The sequence below is a fragment of the Leptodactylus fuscus genome, chromosome 3, assembly GCF_031893055.1.
Source record: "Leptodactylus fuscus isolate aLepFus1 chromosome 3, aLepFus1.hap2, whole genome shotgun sequence".
Taxonomy (NCBI): Eukaryota; Metazoa; Chordata; class Amphibia; order Anura; family Leptodactylidae; genus Leptodactylus; species Leptodactylus fuscus.
This window is the reverse complement of record NC_134267.1, coordinates 95,883,165-95,907,482: the sequence shown is the minus strand read 5'-3', so window position 1 is coordinate 95,907,482 and position 24,318 is coordinate 95,883,165. Positions and strand designations below refer to the sequence as shown.

At 39.5% G+C, this 24,318-nt stretch overlaps 1 protein-coding gene across 8 annotated transcripts in view; it reads right to left on the bottom strand.

The window, feature by feature from the left end:
• LAMA2 (laminin subunit alpha 2) overlaps window positions 1-24,318 on the bottom strand; it is a 593,715-nt gene that overhangs the window by 156,087 nt on the left and 413,310 nt on the right. For 7 of the 8 annotated variants that reach the window (XM_075268017.1, XM_075268020.1, XM_075268018.1 and 4 more), the window contains 4 exons: window positions 19,457-19,543; window positions 17,222-17,415; window positions 13,796-13,938; window positions 4,633-4,731 (listed from right to left, as the gene is read on the bottom strand). In XM_075268017.1, coding sequence (XP_075124118.1) covers window positions 4,633-4,731; window positions 13,796-13,938; window positions 17,222-17,415; window positions 19,457-19,543 — 523 coding nt within the window. The remainder of the gene's footprint in view (window positions 1-4,632; window positions 4,732-13,795; window positions 13,939-17,221; window positions 17,416-19,456; window positions 19,544-24,318) is intronic. The other variant, XM_075268021.1, reaches the window with a different exon arrangement.

Genomic DNA, 24,318 nt, shown 5'->3' with positions numbered 1-24,318 from the left:
AACTTGAAACAACCTGGATGCCAGGCTTTTGTATAAAGCTTGACATCTGTATAAAACGATGAAATAGGATGGAAATTCCCCATCATATCAAGTTCCTTTTCTGGCTTGGGGAGCATAATTATCATAGCAGATAGCATTGCTTTAGGGAAACTGCCATATATAGCTTCCTGCTGAAAAGAGGATAGTAGATACAGAGTCAATATGTGTGAATACTGTTTAAAATATCTAATAGCTAACCTGTCTGGTTCTGGAGTCTTGAATGGTTTTAAATAATAGGTTGCTGCTTATATTTCCAATTCAGTAAAAAGGAGCGTTCGAGCAGGTAATGTGGTCGGATGTGATACATGGTAAGGACAACTTATTTACAAATAATTTGATATCCTCTACAGACAGTTCTGAAGTCGAAGGGTCATCCTTAATATTATAAAGGTATTAAAGTATTCAAAAAACTTTTGTGCTATTAAAGAGGGTCCAATATTTTATCTCCTTGAAAATCCAATAAATAAGCAGCGCGGCCCTGCAGGACCTCATAGCAATCTGCTTAAGTCTCCCAGCCAGGTCAGAACCAGTCTTATTTTTATTAGTGTATGATTGCAGTTGGTATCTGCGTAATATTAAATTATATTGGAAATACAACAAGGTGTGCACCTGAAGGTGTAGAAGTCTAGGTTTCCCACAGATAGAAACTAAGCCATATTCGTTCCAACCCCGTGATGGTTTTTGGACACCACATCTTAAATATCTGAGTCTCTTCTACGTTTTATTTGAGCACTCACTTTGATAACTATACTCCTCATATATGACCAAATATGTTGGTCTGACAATAAATCTCGATTATATAGATAGAATTGCAAAACTTCCTTAAGAAGTACAGTACAGACCAAAAGTTTGGACACACCTTCTCATTGAAAGAGTTTTCTGTATTTTCATGAGTATGAAAATTGTAGATTCACACTGAAGGCATCAAAACTATGAATTATCACATGTGGAATTATATACTTAACAAAAAAGTGTGAAACAACTGAAAATATGTCTTATAGTCTCGGTTCTTCAAAGTAGCCACCTTTTGCTTTGATTCCTGCTTTGCACACTCTTGGCATTCTCTTGATGAGCTTCAAGAGGTAGTCACCAGAAATGGTTTTCACTTCACAGGTGTGCCCTGTCAGGTTTAATAAGTGGGATTTCTTGCCTTATAAATGGTGTTGGCACCATCAGTTGTGTTGTGCAGAAGTCAGGTGGATACGCAGCTGATAGTCCTACTGAACAGACTGTTAGAATTTGTATTATGGCAAGAAAAAGCAGCTAAGTAAAGAAAAACTAGTGGCCATCATTACTTTAAGAAATGAAGGCCAGTCAGTCCGAAAAATTGTGAAAACTTTGAAAGTGTCCCCAAGTGCAGTTGCAAAAACCATCAAGCGCTACAAAGAAACTGGCTCACAATAGGACCGCCCCAGGAAAGGAAGACCAAGTGTCACTTCTGCTGCAGAGGATAAGTTCATTCGAGTCACCAGCCTCAGAAATCGCAGGTTAAAAGAAGCTCAGATTAGAGACCAGGTCAATGCCACACAGAGTTCTAGCAGCAGACAAATCTCTACAACAACTGATAAGAGAAGACTTTGTGCAGCAGGCCTTCATGGTAAAATAGCTGCTAGAAAACCACTGCTAAGGACAGGCAACAAGCAGAAGAGACTTGTTTGGGCTAAAGAACACAAGGAATGGACATTAGGCCAGTGGAAATCTGTGCTTTGGTCTGATGTGTCTGTGTCTTTGTGTGACGCAGAAAAGGTGAACAGATGGACTCTACATGCCTGGTTCTCACCATGAAGCATGAAGGTGGAAGTGTGATGGTGTGGGGGTGCTTTGCTGGAGACACTGTTGGGGATTTATTCAAAGTTGAAGGCATACTAAAACCAGCATGGCTACTGACAGTTTTGAGTAGGGCTAACGCTAGGCACGGGCAGTGAGGAGAACTCACATTGTAATTCGAGTGATTAAGAGGGTGAGAGAGGGCCCCTGTGGCAATCTGGAGTGTCACTGCAGTCCAACAGTGCAAATAGAAGGTGCTAAGAGTGATTCAGAGATGGGAGATGTGCTACTAAGCGGCCATATTCTTCAGCGGCCAGGCACTGCCCGAACACATTAAATATTTCATCTTATTTAAATATTACTTTAAAAACCAAGCTTGGTATTAAAGTCACTATTGAATTCACATATGATATATGTTTTCTAGTGTAAAATAATTTGTAAAATGCCACCTCACATTTCGGCTGTTGCTATGGTAACAAGTTGCATCTTTATGTAGCATACAGCTATTGAATTATTATGCGTTAAAAACAGTATTCAGTTTACCCGTATATTGAAAACATAGTAACATAACATATGTCTATTATTAAAATACTATAGAATTGTTCTGATACACTTTTGATTGGATATAAACATTATTTGAGCAGAAGGGCTCATGGCTTCCACATAACAATGTGTTAAGTCCATTGGGGTTTTTATAAGGCCGCTTTGACCTACTGTATCAGACATGAAAATAATGGGTTTCTGTTCCAGGTAACCCACCATTAGTTTTACTGTCCAAACTGACCTTTGTAGATCCCACTTCAGAAGTTCACATAATTAATAAGATTAACAGACTTGATTTTTTTTTGTCTGATCTTAGAAAATATTATAATTGCCAGAGGATTTAATGGCAGAGGCATTTTATGACTCACAGACAGTGTCAATGACAGCTTTTGTTGATTTATTACATTGGTTTCTGCTCCCGTGACTTTTCACTTTGTTTACTCAGTCTTTCCTAAGATGCTGCATGATATTGAAAATGATGTTCAGGATTTAGATGTAGGCAGCAGGGAAATACAGAAGTAGTAAGAAGATGATTTGATGTCAATCTTGAAAACTTGGACTAGGTAAAAGTTAAATCTAGTTTCAGATTACTTTAATGCAAAAAAAGTAATTGCACAAGTCTGTCACTGTGGAGTAGTCCTCTGCAAAAAGAAATAACATTGGCTTCAGCTTTCCCTGTGCCAACACAACTAAGGCAAGACAATAACAGCTTATAGTTTAATGTCTCTTATTTATTGATCCAACAGAATATATAGTAATGCATCATTTCTCAGGTACAAACCCGAAACCACATTTATATAAGTAACAGTAACAGGAAATGTAGCATTTACGGATTTATATTTATATATTAGGAGACACTCCTTCATATGGATACACGAGTGTCCAAGAACAGTCCCGCTGATATACATTTACAACGATTTTTGATGTACTACATGAAAGGAATTAATTTTTGACTACTTGATCGTGGGTACAGGGGTGAACATATTTATGTGTGGGAGTGTTGTAAACTACAGAATGGTGCATGCACTGTAAGGCAATGTGCACTTCATTTTCTGCCAAACAGTTGACATACCAGTCAGTAGAGGGGCCCATTCAGTAGGGGTGTCTATACCCACCTCTGCCTGGAGAGTCATAATTGAATTTGTCACACAAAGCAACTCACATAAATCCGTAGTAGTTTTGGTGGCACATGTACAGCTAGAACAAGCAAGAGATTTACAAAACAGCACCCCACATCTCAGTTTACTTTAATGGAATATTTCCAACTTAGACATTTTATGGCATATTCATAGTATATGCCATAAATGCCTGGAAGATACGGTCCCGCCTCTCAGACATACACCTATGTGGAGAGAAGGGGCCCCAGTCACCAAATTTTTTTCTGGCGAGGATGCCAAATGTGCACAGCTCTCCCCATTCACCTTTTGCAAGATGCCAAAACAGTTGAGCATGGAAAAACAACCATTCCATCCCTTCTCCTCCAGGTATAAGGTGGTCAGCTTAGATCCACAACTTTCATATGGATATTCTATAAAAATTAAAACTGAGCATACCCCTTTGAGTATGGCTTGCAAAGTAGTGTGAGATTACACTTAATTTGCTGGTTTGACTGATGTTATACTGTAACTGGACATACTGTACAAACTATAGAATAGTTCTGCTCTCGCGAGTCTGGTTGATAGTAGGAAGTGGTGAGCATGGGATATTTTCTTACCAGCCCCTTACAGATGGGAGGGAAATGACTAGCAGCCTTTTTGAACAAAGATATGTGGGATAGAACTGACATCGGAATGTGGGAATAGAAGAATTGTACAAGGTGCTTTGGAACAAAAGGTGCATACAATGTGGAAAAGCTTATATCATGTTTACAAGGGTGAATTTTCCACTGATTTTGGGGTGGATTCCACAGCAAATTCCACCTTGACTAATGACTAAGGACTAATTAATAAATAAAATTGTAGTCCAAATAACCCCTTTAAGGAGGTGGTTTTATATCATAAGGCCACAATAATAATTGACACATTAAAATAGTTTTAAACCAATGTAAAGTGAATATGACAGATGATAGGTGTGAATTCCCAACAGCTTTATTACAATGGCAATGTGAAGCAACAGAAGCATGAAAAGCAGTCTTGCACATAGATATGTGAAAAATATTAACAGCTATCACTCTTTACAATCCATCTGTGACAAAAGTAAAATGTAAGTAAGTCGCAGAATGTTTGCTGTCATTGCATGTAGCATGAACTTTCAATTGCTTAGTGGTATTTTCTGTATTCTTACCCTGTTCAGTAGCTCATCTATCTCAATGACAAGAGTATCTTGGTTGTTTTGTGCCAGCTGGAGCAGTCTTTCAGGAGCTCGTTGAGGTGACAGTAAATGCTGAAAAGTTATTAAGACACATTTCAGTACTGCAGGCACTTTCAACTGTGTGCACACAGAGCATCTTTATTTCACTGTAATTCATCAATTCCACAATGTTATGACAGCCCTACTATATGTTCGTAATAAATGTTTATTCACTTGCAAGAAAATGCATAGAGTGGTTTCAACATACATTTAGACATCTTGCAATTATCACCATTAGTCATGTATATCGCAGCAGCTCAAACACATGGGGCTTCGTGGTTGGCTTACTCAAACTGAGACGCTGCTTCTCAGATAAGAAAAATTACAGGTATTCTGTTATCGCCATATAAAGAGACTTGACACCAACGCCATCCTCAAAATAAAATAGGGAAAGCTTATACTTTTAGATTTTTTTTTATACAATTACCTATAATTACAATAATGAGAAGGCCAAGGATTGCCTTGGCACCTGTTAACAGTATTAATATCATTTGTATCAGAGGAGATATACCACTGTTTTAAATATGAATAAGGTTTTTTTGGGACCGCTACAGGGAATGATTTTGAGGGCACATGTTCTAAAAAAATGGGTAATAAGATAAATTACAAAGTTTTTATATAGTTATTTATTTTTAGAGCACCATTAATTCCATGCTGATGTACACTATTATATTAATTTCATAGTGCTGTACATTATTATATTAATTCCATAGTCCTGTACATTATTATATTTATCTCATGCTGCTGTACAATGTTATATTAATTCCATAGTGCTGTACATTATTATATTAACCCCATGCTGCTGTACATTATTATATTAATTCCATGATGCTGTATATTATTATATTAATTCCATGCTTTTTACATGATATTAATTCCATGGTGATGTAAGTTATTAAATCATTTCCATGCTGCTGTACATTATTATATTAATTCCATGATACTGTACACTATTATATTAATCCCCTGCTGCTGTACATTATTATATTAATTCCATGCTTCTGTACATTATTATATTAATTCCATGATACTGTACACTATTATATTAATTCCATGATGCTGTATATTATTATATTAATCCCCTGCTGCTGTACACTATTATATTAATTCCATGCTTCTGTACATTATTATATTAATTCCATGCTTCTGTACACTATTATATTAATTCCATGATGCTGTACATTTGAGAGTTTACATACAATTCACTAAATACACAAAACAAGTACAATACTAACACTAACCAACGGGAAGAGAGGGATAGCGGGCCCTGCCCACAAGGGCTTGCAGTCTTGGAGGAAATAGGGATAGAGACAGTAGATGAAGGTAAAAACTGTTCAGATGGTCACTTGTAATATTAATTTCTGAAATATAATTTTATTATTGGAGTTATACTTTAAGGTTCTATATTGTGCCAGAGGTTGTCCTCAATGGAGAATCATGTGGTACTTAGGCCACCCACTTTACCTGTCAGAACCAGTGAGGATTTTTAATTCCAATAGAGAAATGGGATACAAAGTAGATTTAAGCATAGGATTTCACAGAAGGGATTCAAAGTTTGATAATAAAGTATATTGCATAACATATTATTTACATAGCAGAAAATCAAAATTTGCATGAGAGATTAGGTGTGCTTAAAAAAAAGCAAAATTAGAAGCTAAATTAGCTTAAGTTTATACCATCTACTAGCTCACTTAGCCTCCAACAAAGTATGTGTGCAGACCTGATAGGACTGTTTAATAGTCCTCAAACTGACTTTCACTTTTCATCAATTATATTGATATCCATTTATTTCTAGCTTGTCTTCTTTAATAATATACATTTTGATTTCTGTCAATGATCACAAAAACAGGTCACGCTGGCTTAACAATACCAGAGAATTCTCCTTTGGGCCCAAACTCTGACACAATATAGATCCTTAAAGTGTACATCCAATAAATAAAATAGATGCTGCCTATTAAAATTTGATTGAAATTTTAGGGACACTTTGTGCCTGTTGTTCTGATTTCTCATAGGATCAGAACAACAGACTAACAAACTAATAAAATGATGGATGCAGACAGATAGGGCTAGCACAGGGTGAGCACAACATCGGGAGGAGGCCTCCACCAGTTGTAGCACCTGGAACAGATGCACACATGGTTAAGAGCATGAGAATATTTATTGGGCAAACCTCAAGAGATTTTCCTGGCAGTTTCATTCAGACGTAACTCTTCTGAAAAAGAACTGTTATTATACTCTGGGGTGTCTTCAGATCCCAAAGTGTAATAAGTAGAGGCCCAGGGGAGGTGATTACACAAAACAAACAATGTTACTCACCTCTCCAGGGCTTTGTCACAGGTCTTTGGGCCTCTTTTGGCCTTGGAGACATTATAAATGACATCAGATTCTGACAAGGCCTTTGATTGAGACTTAGCAGCGTCATGATGCATAATAATGCCAGTATAGCCCATGTGACCACTGAGAACCAATCACAGGCTTCAGTGGTCTCTGACATCATTCATGATATCTCTGAGACCAAAAGAGGACCAAAAACCTATGCTGGAGCCCAGGGGAGGTGAATAACATTTTTTATTGTGTTTAATCACTTCCTCAGGGACTCTGCTCATTATATTCTGGGGTCCCGAACCAACATTTTTGGAAAATTTGTAATGAAAATCATAGGGGCGAATATGGAACATTATACTGTGTAGGGGCAGCTGTGAGACATTATACTGTGTTAAGGGGCCACTATATGGAATTATACTGTGTGGAGGGGCCTCTAAGGAACATTATGCCGTAAAGGGGAAACTATGGGACATTATTCTTAAAGGGATTGTCCAGGGATATGTGTAAAATAAAAAAAAAAAGCATCCTCGGCACTCAGGTGTCCACCACTGCAACCCGTTCGGTCACTTAGTCACTTAGATGTGTCACTTAAAATCATAAAGATGTCTAGTAAGTGACATTGTTGGATCACTATTAAGGTTCAGCAGGGTTAACCACAAGTGAGCAAGAGCTAGTAGTAGCATGTATTTATACAGTATATTACAGGCATTTCTACTACTAGCAGTTTACCAAGAGAACGTGGAAAGGTGCCAGAACATGATTGATGTGATTAAGTATTATTATTATTATTATTATTATTACTAATATAAGTGTGTGGTAGGGTGAGGGGTGCATTAGGATAGATATTTCTGCTGAATAGCTTCTTTAATCATTTTTGACAAGTGTAGATACATTTTTAATACATGAAAACTTTTTTGAAACAAGATTTGCACATTTCATTAACTCTTCCATGATAAATAGATTTTGAAAATCATTTATCCTCCTGGTGTCATCTGTCCTCTTAAAATCCATTTATAGAGGAAGGAAAGTGACCTAGTGTGATAAATTGTTTCACCCAGGGGACAAGTGCCTTAATGCTAGATTGTAATCTTGATTGCACACACAGCTTCATGTCATTAATACCCAAACTTGGCTCAGCAGCTCAGCAGATATTTGTTTGTGGTTCAGTGTAAGTTACTGCTGTCAGCAAGATTTTATGCCAAGGAGATGTAGTCACAATCATATGAGCTAGGAATCAGTAGGAGTGGGCTGAATCAATAGATTGTTATGAGCACCAAGGAAATAACAGCAATTAGCAAATAGTACAAATGTGTAAAATCTTTCCTAAATGTTAAAACTGAATAGTTACTCTACATTAAAATGTGTATTAAGGTCAATCACTTACTCATAATAGCTTCAATAGTAAAAATAGCAGATTATAGGGGTTTTCCAGGCTTTTGATATTGATAGATCATCAATATAATAACAGTGAGGTCCCTTACACTCACCACTAGAGATGAGCGAACAGTGTTCTATCGAACACATGTTCGATCGGATATCAGGCTGTTCGATGTGTTCGATTCGAATCGAACATCACGTGGCAAACTCCAAAAAAATTTGATTCCCCTCCCACCTTCCCTGGCGCTTTTTTTGCACCAATAACAGCGCAGGGGAGGTGGGACAGGAACTACGACACCGGAGGCATCGAAAAAAATCCGAAAAAGTCATTGGCTGCCGAAATCAGGTGACCTCCATTTTAGACGAATAGTGGATTTCAAATCCGGGTCATATGAGAATGTGAACTTTGTGACTAAGAGACAGGGATAGCTGTACAGGCAGGGATAGCTAGGGATAACCTTTATTTAGGTAGGAATGTTATTAAAAATAACTTTTTGGGGCTTTATCGGGTGTGTAATTGTGATTTTTGTGACATAAACTTTTTCCAATAGGAATGCATTGGACAGCGCTGATTGGCCAGAGTACGGAACTCGACCAATCAGCGCTGGCTCTGCTGGAGGAGGCGGAGTTTAAGATCGCTCCACACCAGTCTCCATTCAGGTCCGACCTTAGACTCCGCCTCCTCCGGCAGAGCCAGCGCTGATTGGTCGAATTCCGTACTCTGGCCAATCAGCGCTGGCCAATGCATTCCTATGGATTCCTATATTCACACTCGGCTCTGCTACATCACACACTCGGCAGATGGGCTGACCGGCACATCAGATGTAGCAGAGCCGAGTGTGCACACTCGGCATTGCTACATCACACACTCGGCTCTGCTATATCAGATGGGCTGACCGGCACATCAGATGTAGCAGAGTCGAGGGTGCACTAGAACCCCTGTGCAAACTCAGCTCACGCTAATAGAATGCATTGGCCAGCGCTGATTGGCCAATGCATTCTATTAGCCCGATGAAGTAGAGCTGAATGTGTGTGCTAAGCACACACATTCAGCTCTACTTCATCGGGCTAATAGAATGCATTGGCCAGCGCTGATTGGTCGAATTCCGTACTCTGGCCAATCAGCGCTGGCTCTGCTGGAGTAGGCGGAGTCTAAGATCGCTCCACACCAGTCTCCATTCAGGTCCGACCTTAGACTCCGCCTACTCCGGCAGAGCCAGCGCTGATTGGCCGAAGGCTGGCCAATGCATTCCTATTGGTAGCAGTGCTGAGCCAGTTCTGCTGAACTACACCGTGTGCCGGTCAGCCCATCTGATGTAGCAGAGCCGAGTGTGCACACTCGGCTCTGCTATATCAGATGGGCTGACTGGCACACGGTGTAGTTCAGCAGAACTGGCTCAGCACTGCTAAGTCTCTGCATTCGCATAGGAATGCATTGGCCAGCCTTCGGCCAATCAGCGCTGGCTCTGCCGGAGGAGGCGGAGTCTAAGGTCGGACCTGAATGGAGACTGGTGTGGAGCGATCTTAGACTCCGCCTCCTCCAGCAGAGCCAGCGCTGATTGGTCGAGTTCCGTACTCTGGCCAATCAGCGCTGGCCAATGCATTCTATTAGCCCGATGAAGTAGAGCTGAATGTGTGTGCTTAGCACACACATTCAGCTCTACTTCATCGGGCTAATAGAATGCATTGGCCAATCAGCGCTGGCCAATGCATTCTATTAGCGTGAGCTGAGTTTGCACAGGGGTTCTAGTGCACCCTCGGCTCTGCTACATCAGATGTACATCATCTGATGTAGCAGAGCCGAGTGTGCATCAGATGTGTAGTTGAGCAGAACTGGCTCAGCACTGCTAAGTCTCTGCATTCGCATAGGAATGCACTGGCCAGCCTTCGGCCAATCGGCGCTGGCTCTGCCGGAGGAGGCGGAGTCTAAGGTCGGACCTGAATGGAGACTGGTGTGGAGCGATCTTAGACTCCACCTCCTCCAGCAGAGCCAGCGCTGATTGGCCAGAGTACGGAATTCGACCAATCAGCGCTGGCCAATGCATTCTATTAGCCCGATGAAGTAGAGCTGAATGTGTGTGCTTAGCACACACATTCAGCTCTACTTCATCGGGCTAATAGAATGCATTGGCCAATCAGCGCTGGCCAATGCATTCTATTAGCGTGAGCTGAGTTCTAGTGCACCCTCGGCTCTGCTACATCTGATGTGCCGGTCAGCCCATCTGATATAGCAGAGCCGAGTGTGTGATGTAGCAGAGCCGAGTGTGCGCACTCGGCTCTGCTACATCTGATGTGCCGGTCAGCCCATCTGATATAGCAGAGCCGAGTGTGTGATGTAGCAGAGCCGAGTGTGCGCACTCGGCTCTGCTACATCTGATGTGCCGGTCAGCCCATCTGATATAGCAGAGCCGAGTGTGTGATGTAGCAGAGCCAAGTGTGCACACTCGGCTCTGCTACATCTGATGTGCCGGTCAGCCCATCTGATATAGCAGAGCCGAGTGTGTGATGTAGCAGAGCCGAGTGTGCATACTCGACTCTGCTACATCTGATGTGCCGGTCAGCCCATCTGATGTAGCAGAGCCGAGTGTGTGATGTAGCAGAGCCGAGTGTGCACACTCGGCTCTGCTACATCTGATGTGCCGGTCAGCCCATCTGATGTAGCAGAGCCGATTGTGTGATGTAGCAGAGCCGAGTGTGAATATAGGAATCCATAGGAATGCATTGGCCAGCGCTGATTGGCCAGAGTATGGAATTCGACCAATCAGCGCTGGCTCTGCCGGAGGAGGCGGAGTCTAAGGTCAGACCTGAATGGAGACTGGTGTGGAGCGATCTTAGACTCCGCCTCCTCCAGCAGAGCCAGCGCTGATTGGTCGAATTCCGTACTCTGGCCAATCAGCGCTGGCCAATGCATTTCTATGGGGAGAAGTTAGCTTGCGAAAATCGCAAGCTGACAGGGATTTCCATGAAATAAAGTGACTTTTATGCCCCCAGACATGCTTCCCCTGCTGTCCCAGTGTCATTCCAGGGTGTTTGCATCATTTCCTGGGGTGTCATAGTGGACTTGGTGACCCTCCAGACACGGATTTGGGTTTCCCCCTTAACGAGTATATGTTCCCCATAGACTACAATGGGGTTCGAAACCCGTGCGAACACTCGAACAGTGAGCGGCTGTTCGAATCGAATTTCGAACCTCGAACATTTTAGTGTTCGCTCATCTCTACTCACCACCCTTCACGATCAGCTGATATGGGGAGCTGCTGGCATTGGAATTATAAAGTGGACTCAGATGGAAGGAGATGGTGCCATCCACTTATAGCGTCCCAGTGGAACGCTACTAAACTGTTTAACTTTTATAATGTGAATTTTGCACTTGATCGTGTATTCTGCGCCCTTTATAGTATGCTGCGCCCTGAAATTATTCTTATTAATGTTTAATAATAATAATAATAATTATTATTATTATTTATTTATTTATTTTAGAGCACCATTAATTTCATAGTGCTGTATATTTGAGGGTTTACATAAAATACACAGAAAAAGTACTATAGTAACAGTGACCAACTAGTACAGTGGCATCGAGGGCCTTGTCAAAGGTGGTCACAAAGGTTTACACATTCTAGAGAGGGTTAAATCTGTCCCATAGATTTATGTCCTTCTACAAGACCTAGGCATCACATCACCAATCAAAGGGACCATAAAACTCAGAGGGACACCTTTGAACTGATATTTTGTTTTTTAACGTATTATTTATGTGTGTGTGTGTGTGTGTGTGTGTGTACTGTTTTCCATCACCTATTGCACTTGATTCCTTTGCCCTATTTGTGTATAAATATGGATACCTTCAGAAATTGTGTCATAACATGCCTGATGAAGAGACCTAGTAGTCTCGAAAGCTTGTAATCTGCCATCATTTTTGTTAGCCATTAAAAAACAACTAGATCAACTACTTAATCTCAATCGTTATATTTCATATCCACTGGCTAATACGGTAGAAAGATATATTATTCCTTATACATTTTTATTCTTGTAACTCTATGTTCCTCAGTTCCTCTGCTATTTCTACTAGAAATTTATAAGTTAACTGCCAGCCAGGTGTTACCACTTTGGGGTTTTCCCACACTTTCCAATCGGTGTTGCCAGTATCAGACTGTGTAGGGATACATCCCTTTAACAAGGAGAAGAGTAACACCCAATTATTAATTCATTTAAGAAATTCCTTGAGAAGTTGCAGAGAAACAGTACTACATAAAGTTGTGAGGAAAGTCAGAAGAGGTGACAGGTACTCTTTTTGGAGGTGTACAGCTTCCGTCACGCATTGCCATATGGACTCTAAAAGACTCTATGGGATGAAGCAAGCAACAATTTTGTTTTCTCCATATTTATATGAAATGAGACAGAAAAACTTTGTACGACTTTGTATGACTTCATCTGAACCTTGATGAATACTAAGGTACAGTTAGGCTGGGTTCACACGATGTATTTTGGCTCGTAATGTGGCATGTAGACGGAGGTTTTGCGGGCCGTATACGCTCCCATTGATTTCAATGGGAGCTGGGACCGTATAAGCGCCGCTATTTTGCGGCCGCCGCAAAATCACGACCGCAAAATAGCGCCGCGTATACGGTCCCAGCTCCGAATTGAAATCAATGTGAGCGTATAAGGCCCGCAAAAGCTCCCGTGCCGTCTACGTGCCACATTACGAGCCAAAAATACATCATGTGAACCCAGCCTTAAAGGGCACATGCTTTTCTTTGGAAGCCCAATTAAGGCCCCAAACAAATTGGTGCTGTAATACAGTTGTGTTAATAAACCCTAACACCTCTATTTTTCTATTTTCCCAAATAATCCCTTTCATGTTTGGAGTTAAGTAGAATTGTTCTGTATGTCCGTTTAACACTTTACATCAAAAGCCTTTTTTTGGGTTAGAATCCAATTTACTGCATAGTTAACAAGCGTGATGACTAATTTACAGACATAAATAATTGCCAATAGCATTATTCACACTGCCTTTGTGACAGCCTTTCTAATGGGTTAAATTGCTTATTTATGCTGCTTTTAGCATATTTAGTTACCTTCAGGATCAATCAAGCCAATGTACATTCTCCATTCTCCTGCTAGCGTTGGGAATCAACCAACTAATCCTAAGCATTGGATGGAGGCAGATAACTTTGCCAGCTGTTTTTCAACCATAAGGTAATACAGAATTCTACCGCAGTACATTCATTTATCAGAAAAGGAATATTAATTCAAATAAAAAATTTAAAAAAATCTTATTTGTGTATCTTTGTGTGAAACTATATTCTGCTTAGAAACAGCAGCCAAACTAATGACAAAATATCACAATGGCCTTTAATGAGTCTCGTTGTATGCTGAAGCAAGAAACTAGCACATTTACCTTTAATTCCTGAGTCTCATTTTCAACGCTAAACAGCATTCTGTATGGTGGAGGCAGTGGGCCAGAAAGATTGACGCTCAGGACCATCTGGTTTAGCTGATCCAAGTCATCAAGAAGGAGGCCTGTACATTCATCATCGCAAACTGTGAAGAGGGCAGCATAGAATATTTATCCCTAATAAACACTGAAGGCAGATGTTCAATATTTCTGTACTATGGTATTTACAAGGAGAAAGAACAGACTGTGAATGTTGATGATGCTAATTCTGTAGATAGGGCTAGATCTTTACTTTTTCTTATAAAAATTCAAGCCCTTTTCAGGAATATACATTTACCATGTTGCATGTATATACATTACAACCAAATGAACTTGGTGGGCCAGGGTGTTTTATTTTAACCCGGTAAGGGAATGCTCACACAGCGGAAAATGAAGTAGAGTTTATCTTCATTGTCCGCTGCTGTTTTCCAGCCACTATCTATGTGCAATGGATTGCCGATGCAGGGTATCAGCATTCAGTTCCGGCTCTTCTCTACCGGTTAGGCCAAGATGAATGAGCCTAATCAGTATGGAGTTTCAAGTTGCAGCATCCTTGGCAAGATCGAGCAGAATGCTTATTTTTTCAACGTCCTACTGCGATCTCTACTTCCCGTTGAAAACATTGCAAGGCAGAGTCTGGGCAGAATCTGACACTGACTTGGGGGTGGAATCTGCCCCCAAATCAGCATCAAATATTATAACATGTGAACAGCCCCTAAATATGTACATATGTAACATACGGCGTCTACATTATCCAAAGATGTCTTTTTAATACATTGCAGCTTCTTTTGCCTGAAAATCAGCATTTATTCTTATGCAAATTATCTGAAAGGGGCTTCAGTTTAGCCAGGGCTTCACTCTTTGCTGCAGATAACCATCCCTAACTGCATACAAAGTATGCCACCAGATTGGCAGTTAGGGTTAATTATCTCAAGCAGAGAATGAAGCCCAAGCAGAAGAATAAACAACAACCCTAAAGTCCCTTAAAGATAATTATAAAACATTGATTTTCATTATAAAGGAGTTGCAATGCAGAATAAGAAAGGCATCTTTGGAAAATCTAGAAGCCACCCTACAAAGTACTGTCATTAGTTTGAGTTGTGACAGACACCTGCTGATAGACTCCATTTAATGGCTGATTTTAACCAATAGCTGTCACAGTTATGCTTTATGTGTAACTGTTTCTTTGTTGTGGAATATTTTCTGCAGTTAGAATTGTTCATACACTACTAAAACAACATGCTGTAGGGACTATGTTAATCTGAATAAAAAATTGGAAACAGAATGGCTGGTTTACAGATTTTATCAAAAACCTACTTGAAAGTTGGAGTTTTGGGGCTAGTGAAATGGAATAGATCCCATAATAAGGGAAAAAAAATGAAAAAAAAAACACTTCACTTCTGAGTGCTTTTTATTCTCTCCCTTGGGGTCTTTGGTTTTTGGTAAAATAATAAAGCAAGAGGAACACAATGATACCAAAAAGACAATGATGCATATTGTCGCTGTATTTATACCAGCTTTCTGGTATACCATTTTCTGTAGGTTGGGGTACAGATAGGGTTGCTCTAGTTCCCCGTATCTACAAGGCCCTTGTGTAGTCTCAGAGACAAGTTTAAGCTGTAAAAGTTGACTACTTTATCCAGAGATTTATGCATATCTGAATACTTTTCCCATTTACTTTATAAGCGGAATTTTGTATGCTATTTAATACGAAGTACATTTGCTTTAGGGTGACATGCTTGTGAATTTACAATTTACTCATTTCACAGCTAAGGACAGAAATTTCACCAGAAATGTGTATTTTTCATCATACTGGCATTACAAAATTCTAAAGTGAGAGAACTTCTTATAATCAAAACCTGTTGAAAGGTAAGTGAGTTGTGTAATAACCTAGCTGTATATCTGTATCATATACTGTATAGAATTAGATTTTTTATACTACAAAAATGTTGAAGGATTTCTGAATATAAATGATAGATTTGATGCAAAAATAATGCATCATATTTTATTTCCACAAATATTTTACCACCAGAGTCTTAGTAACACACCAAACACATGCACAAGCACACAGCAACCCACACTTAAACATCACTTGTGCATTACCATAATCTTAGGCACTGGCACCTTAGGCAATTCTGCCTTGTAGGATTCCTGTTCAATGTCAAGCTCAACAGTGACACGGCATTATTGACTTAGACATGCTTACCGGTTAGTCAGAATCAAAACACTGATATCTTACTGAAAAGGAAAGATTACACTGGAAGAACTATAATGTCAGTTATGCCAGATGAGTAATAACCCTAGAGAAGCTTTGTCTCTCTCTCTCTCTCTCTCTCTCTCTCTCTATATATATATACTTGTATAGATTCCATTTACGACAAATACTAAATACTATTCACTCTAGTGGGGTTTTCAAAAACCCATCAGAATATAGTGGAACAAATCTGACCAGCAATCTCTAAAGAGGACCGTTCACCTCCTGGGGCACATGCGGTGTAATACACCACTAGAAAGCCGACAGTGCGTTGAACAGTCAGTCAGGAACGCCCTTCCTCACAGCAGCATCTATAGTGCTGTACTGTGAGAGGGGGGCGTTGCTTACCGCTCAGCGATGACACTGAGCAGTGAGGAACACCCCCCAATGGACCAGTACTATCAGGAGGGGAGGCAGGTTTTCCTCACCGCTCTCACAGTACAGCGCAATAGACGCAACTGTGAGGAAGGGCCTTCCTGACTGTCAGAAACGCCCTTTTGACAGTGAAGAGCTATGGTACCGGCACTGATAGCTCTTCATCTGGGCCACAGAACGTGAAAGCTTTCTAGTGGTATATAAAACCGCTTGTGCCCCAGGAGGAGGTCCTCTTTAAAGATAGATGGGTCAAAAGTGTATTTCAATATGTAATCCCAACATTTTTCCTTTTGGATTTGTGAAGGTGTTCTGCCATTCCTGGACCTTAAAGTGAGTACCTTTCAAGTCCTCTAAGATACGGAGTGCTATATACCATACAAAAGCTGAATTCAACACAATTTCAGCCTCTCCCCTCTTCTTGGTACAAGACTATAAAAGGGGGATGTTCCTTATCACCCAGCAATGACTTCGACCTGGTCCCTTTGACAGTGCATTGATATCAGTAGAAGAAAATATAAAATAAGTGTACTGATATCTCTGCAATGGGGTCAGATACTGTCAAAGCTAAAAGTGCACTGAATTCAGTACATGCTAGCTTTGCTAGGGTACTGTCTAAATGCTATTCTTTGTCTTGTAGTACCGATGCACAGAGAATAACAGTTTTCTCTACCTTAACAAACAAGACATTGCTTAAAACCATGTTTTACATTATATCATAAAAATGATATAAACAGTTACGAGACAGTTAGTAGTATACATACATGCACACACAGGGCCTTCTCGCACATGCCGGTCAGTGCAGCCTCCACACTTGAGGCCTGTAGCTTCAGCTCTACACACGCATTGGCCAGTGCGTGGATCGCAGATCATGGACAATGATCCATATGGGTTACACTCACATTCCTGACACAAGCCTCCTGGAATACTTGGATTACCAGTATAACCAGCTGCACACCTAAAAAATAAAAAAATTAATTCAATGTATGTTATGACATGTTAAAACAAGCTGCTTGATAGAATGATAAAACAAATTTTCAGATACAGTACTTGAAGATGTGTACATATGTAGCCAAGTTTAACATAACTTTTGGTGCACTAAGTAAACAGTTCCTAATCACTTTGACTCAACTTTTTCCATAGCTTTCAATGGCTTTTGGGTGTTATCATGCTGCAGCGAGCTTGATTCAAATTGAAGATGGCTATATCTGTAGGTCCCATCTCCAAAGCACCATTATATGTGCAATGTACATATGAAAAGGGGTTTACAAAAACATATAAAATAAACAAACGCATGTAGTACAGACAGAAGGAAGACCCTGTTCAATAGGGTTTACAATTTATAATGGAAGAGGGAAGGAGACAATAGGTGAGGGTACAAGGTATTTATATGGTTTTGTAGTAGCAGGGTTATTGAGGTTTGTAGGCTTTACTGAGCAGGTTGGTTTTCAGGTTCCTCTTGAAAGATGCAAATAAGGTGGATAGCCTGATGTACTGGGTTAGCAAGTGTACTGGAGGGTACACAGGAGAAATTCTGGATATGGTTGTATAAAGAACAGATAAGGTAGTTGTGTTAAGGACTTGGATTTGTGATTTTAAAGGACAGGGCTAAATTAAAGGCTACTCTGAGGCAACTCAGGTTGTAATTAGTAGAAGAATGAGTGGTGCGAGGACAGTTCATGATGGCCATGTAGCTCATGGGGTTTTCAGAAGAATGAGAGAAATTATGTAATAGCTGGGACGAAATGAGAAGTCAACAGATGTCTTCTTAATGTGTTTTTTACATAGTGACCCACAAGCACATTTCTTATTGTAAAATGTAGCTTTTCACCCTTTAGCCAGTTTGTGCCTATTGCTTAGAAGAAGTTCATAGATGGTGCAGAAGAGTGCAGATGTGTTTCTGAGAACATCTTCAGCTTTCCATTTAGTGATAGTTAGACCTGAAACAGGTTTTTCTACAACATTGGGCTCCACAGCTCAAAGAAAGAATCCTTATTGCTGAACAAAATATCAACCTTGTCAATCAATGAGGAATCCTGCCATGGCTGAAACAAACCCTGATCTCTGAACAAAGGTCCAAGTTAGGGACATGGAGCTGTTGGTCACCTCATATTCTCTATGGTGAAAAAGGACAAAGGACTAGAGGAGGGAGTGGCAAGCAGATGCCATTCCTGTCCATGGCTGTAGAGTGCCATATAAATGAGCACTGCTTCATTAAAAAAAATGTAAATAAACTGTGCTACAACCAACAGCCACAATACCCCCAACAGGAGGTGCCCTGGGAGAAACTTCCACCATTCAGCAATCAGGTGTGCCCCATTTGAACCATCTCTACACTACTTTTTCTGGAATATTGCAGTAGTGGGTTTAAATGAAAATGGAAAGATACCACTGATCAGAGATAGGTTGAAGAGATGAGAAAGGGTCACGATAACCAGTAGTAAGGTTGGGGGTTAGATGTCAAATTTCCATAGATACATATATATGCAGAGGCAAGTGCTGAATTAAATTGGTGAATGCTGCAACGGTAGGGGCATCCATCATCCAGCCTCTATTCACCTATGAAGACCCAGGGATGGTCCTTAATCAAACTGAGTTAAGAGAATCAATTTCCATGTCAGTGCCTACTGCATTGTTTTGCTGCATATGTCCATAGCTTACTCCAAAGACATGTCTGGGAGTTATAGAAACAGGTGAGCAGTAGTACCCCTTCAGGAATCTTACAGACAATAGCTTAATTGTAGTCAGTCTGTTGTATCTTGGAGTCAAGGATTTCCTTTGGCATGAATATAAATGACTGTACTATGAGATAAATGATGCATAACATATACTGTCTCTGCCATGGATTTGGGCAGAAAGTCTTTACTTATATACACTATGAAAAATTAATGTTTAGACAAGAAAACTACAAAAAGGGTTAACTATGCAGAGCTGTGTATTGAGGCACATACTTAACGTATCCACTTATCATTATTGTCTTTAATTGTTTCCCTGTTTACCTTTCACAGTACTGGCCTTCGTATCCCCGAGGACAAGCCGTACATCTGTAATCATTAGTTCCTTGCATGATACATGTAGGGCTGAAACTGGAAAACAAGTTACAGCATTTATGGATGACATGTGAAATAGTGCAGAACATGATATAATACATTAACAGAGGAGATACATTATTAGGCGCACATGTACAGGAAACAAGATGACATCCTGAAATCTATCAAGTCACTGGAAGCAGGACTACACTGACTAATCTTCTGCCATTATTGGGAATATGCAGAGCTATTCAAGGTCTTTAAAAATCTATGGAAACAATTCGGCCACTTTCAATGTGCAATAATTATAGTAGATATGCTATGGGGTATCTGTTTTTACTACTGTGGTATTTTAGCTTTTTCATATAAAATATCCTGTTTTCTCCTATTTTGTTCCTTTCCTTTGATCCTATTTTGTCTCATACTACAATTTAAAAGGAGAAATATAAAAATATTTTCTATGTGTTACAATATTTCAAACATTATTATTATTAGTACTAATCTACAGGAACATTTTTTGACACTGACAAACAGTATAAGCAAGTTTATCTTTTTTTTTATTTTTTATTTTTTTGTGATCTATTTCTAGGTTTAGGGTTCCTTTAAAAAATTAGCAATTAGAAATTCTCATTCTCAAATCCAATTAGTTCAGTGGGCTGTATTAGGCCAACCTTCTACACAGCATACTCCCCCATTATCAATGGACTTACAGAATTTGTATAGGGTTCTGAAAATATAGTTGCTTCCCCCCCCCCAAAAAAAAAAAAAAAAAAAAAGTTCTACTCCTGTATATGGACTGTATGTGATATTACAGTTCAGTCACAGTCACTTGATTCAGCTGAGCTGCAATGTCAGATATAACACCTGAGCACATATGGAGCTTCTGAAAGAAAAGAAAACTTGTTTTTCATACTCTTTCCAACTCCTTTTTGGAAATGCCTCTTTTCCGCTGCAGATTTTCTCTGCAATGTGTAGATGAGATTAGCCAGAATGCCATCCACTTTGCTGGTAATGTAAAACAAAATAATTTTGGCCGCAACCTTTCCGTTGTGTCAAAGCTCTACATTTTTGCAAGTTAAACTTGTTTGAAATCAATTAATTATGCAAAAATTACCATATCCAAATATACACCTATCACAGTAACATTAAAGCCACCATCCTAATACTATCTAGGTTCCTCTAATAACATCAAGATAGCATGGACTACACAAGACTATGAGGAGTCCATCATTAACTTTGAAGACTTTATTTTTGTAAGGATTGATATCAGAGCAGTCGGGCCAGCTTTTCATCCTAATGGGTTAAGTGTACATTGGGGGTCCATGATCCTGTTGTTATTTCAGGGATTGCCCTTTCTTTAGCCATTTTTACTAGGCAACCTTTCCAACAATTTGTGCTACAAGAGTAGAATCAACCATAAGTGCTAGTGTTAGCTCCCCACACCCATTAAAGAGCATTTGTTATGGCTAAATGGTGTGTATACTGTAAGGTATCCATAGGTTTATGTACGCCAGCCATATGTCAAAAGATTGTCCCCCTGTACTATGTGTGACATAGCATTAAAGAGCATGGCCAACCATACTTTTTAATACAAGTAAACCGAGTAAAAGACATACAGTATACTAAATAGACACATTTTAGCACATATAATGATGTAGACATATTATCATATGTATTATGTTCACAACATCTTGGTCACGGTTGACTGACGCTGGTCTAACATTTTGTATGTCCTATCAAATATGAGAGGTTGTTTACAGATGACTGAAAGCTGTTGGCAGTCTCTGCAACTCACAATCATTTAAATAGGAACAATCTTCTTACTTAACTTGAATTGTATATGAATTCTAAATAGTTGTCCAAATTCACATAACTTATAGAAAGTGAGAAGATTTAGCTAATTTAATGACATATAATACAGGGCATTGTACAAAAAAAATAATTTAGCCATGTTTTCATTTTGTTTATGTGCAAATTAGCATTACAACTATGTGATGATACTTACAAATACTTGGAATAACTCCAAAGAAAGAGGCATATGTGCTTAGAGCATAAGATAGCGTTGTCATCCCTTACCCCTGCAGACACTGGAGTCCATGGCCCTTGATGTCGTAGTTAAAAGAAGGAGCTTGAGGTTCTCAGGAGGCACCATTTATATACCGTAGGATGAAATGTTTCCAGGTATCCAACCAATTTCGGGCCAAGTTTGGGGACTTTACAAGTCCCTTCAATGTTATATAGCGTTATTGAAGAAAGGATAGGTCCAGTACTCTAACTATTTTGTTACATGCACACATTTGAACCTTAATAACATTAAAGTAAGCAAGTTAGCTCACTGAAGCAAATAGGGTGTCACCCCTTCTAATTGAGGCACAGACAGGAAAATTCTATTCTCCCAAGGGTAACTAATATATTCTAAAACTTCACTTTTATTGATAAACAAAATGAAAAAGTGCAAAACTTAAACCACAAAGGGTTAAAAATTGAAGAGATCAGTAGCCGACCCTCTGCTTGTGCAGCAACTTACAAGACCAGGGGCAAGGGGAGGGAATATAGTGTGTACTTAACCCTATCAGCTTAATACCCTAAACTCCCTGGTTATTTCAATAAGGAGTTGTGGATAAACACCCAGCGGTGCAACAGATCTTATCTGGAATAAATCAAATAAATTAGAGCAATGGTGAGACCCTCTCTGAGGCTACTTGCCTAACGCCACACCAACAGAGGCAGGGGAAAAATCTAGTTGCCCCTTAATAGCCAGTAGACCACCCACAGAGTGTATTCCATCAATTTCCACTAAAAACTCCTCAACACATTCAGCCCTACTAGAAATCTCCAAGGCACATTTTTATTTGTTGCAATAGATAGTATTCTGCTGCATATTACATATTTGGTGTTACATTTGCTCAAACTTCTACGCCATCTGCTCGCACACTGTGGTGCAGAAGGAGTGTTCAGTTTTGATGCTTTGCTTAGGGTTATTACTGAGTTGTCTGAACACTCTCCTATTCCCTCACCTTGGTAATTGATTTACCACCACACCCATCTCCTTCACCTTGGTTTCCCTCTGCCCCTCTAATGGTTAATGTAGGTCTTGCCTGTATGAGTGACAGTCTAGCTTCCTATCAGGTCTGGGGTGGGTTCTTACTTAATATTTATTGTTTGCTCACATTCACATTGGTGTTTGCTATTGCCTTGTGCGTGCTGGCATTACTCTTCTTTATCTGTTACCTGAACTGTTATTATTGATCTTTGGCTTTACCTTTGACTACTCTCTTGGATTACGATTTTGTACTGCATTGCTCGACTGTTATCAAACCCTTGGCTGGATGATCTTCCTTTGATGTTGTTTGTCTTGTTTGCATTCTGTGTTTTCACATATATAGGAAAGACTTGTCGACCAGTTGTCGCCCGTTGCTTAGGACAAGACCGGCAAGCAGGAAGGGACTGCGGGGGGTTTCAGATTAGGGCTCACTGCCCCTCCCCCAAGGGTTCACCAGAAGTTACTGGGGAATTGCTCTTCTAGCAATTTCCTTACATTTGGATTTGGGATTTTTTTTCTCTTAATATGTAGCAATTGACATAAAGATTTTTTTCCTTGCTCTGAATCAAGAAATATTTATATGTACATTGGACTTTATTGGACCTGTGTCTTGTTTTTTTCAACCTTATCAACTACAGTGTCTCATTTTTTATGCTAATGCTTGTCCTAATGGCACTTTAGAGAACTCCGGGTTCTGAGTGTTAATTGTTGTGTTCCATCTTGAGAGCTATGGCTAATGTTATCAGAATTTTTCAGTACATGTATTCATTCTATCTGTATTAAAAGGTACAGTATGACCTTCTACTTTTGTATTTGTTGCTGATGCACAGATCTACTTATTCTGCTCCAAACATCTTCTTCTTACAACAATAGCATTGATGCACAAAGAGCTTTAAAAGGAATTCTGTAAGCATTATTTAGACCTGGATTTCTATAAAAAATCTGTCCCTGTGTAATTATGTTTATTGTACATGATAAGCAATCCAAGGTTTTGTTTATTAAGCATATGAATGTATGTGTTGATCATATGCAAATACATAACATAAGAGTCCTTTCAGGAGGTTTTCAATTGTTGGATAGTTAAAAAACAAAACAAAACAAAAAACGACATCAATCATCTATACAGCAGATGACAGCTGTGATTTCTGCCCGGCACGAGCTTCATACCATACATCTTACACCTATAGTGAATAAGTAGCAATATTGAATGGTAATTCCTTCTCTATTTTAGGAGATTATGAGAAGACTTATGCTTTTTCCTTCTTTTGTATTCCATAAATAGATAGACAGACATACAGGTATAAATAATATGTATATTGCTGCCTACTATACTCATTTTATGATATGCTGGTTTAAAGACTAAGTACCTTAGATTAGACTAAGGTCTAGACTACCTTAGACTAAGTACCTTACCTTCCATTTAAAGCATTCATTCCCTATCCTATTAAAGGCACATGATGTAAACTGTAGTGAAAGTAATAATCTTAACAGTAATTCTAATTGTGGGTTATCCACTCCTTCCTGGTCCTCACCAGTGTCATGTGACAAACACTATGACTTTCCAACTGACACAATATTGTCTCATTTCATTCCTATGAGATGCACACAGAAGCTCTTATAAGAATGAATAGAGATACTGACTTACTGATTCACTGTGTGAAGAGACTGTGACCTCTTAACTGTATATAAAGCATTGTTCTATACATTGTATAGTGGTAGTTCTTTGTATTGAATGGGACTGAAATGCAAAGAGGTCAAGTGAAGGATGAATATGACAGCACAGCCTGTG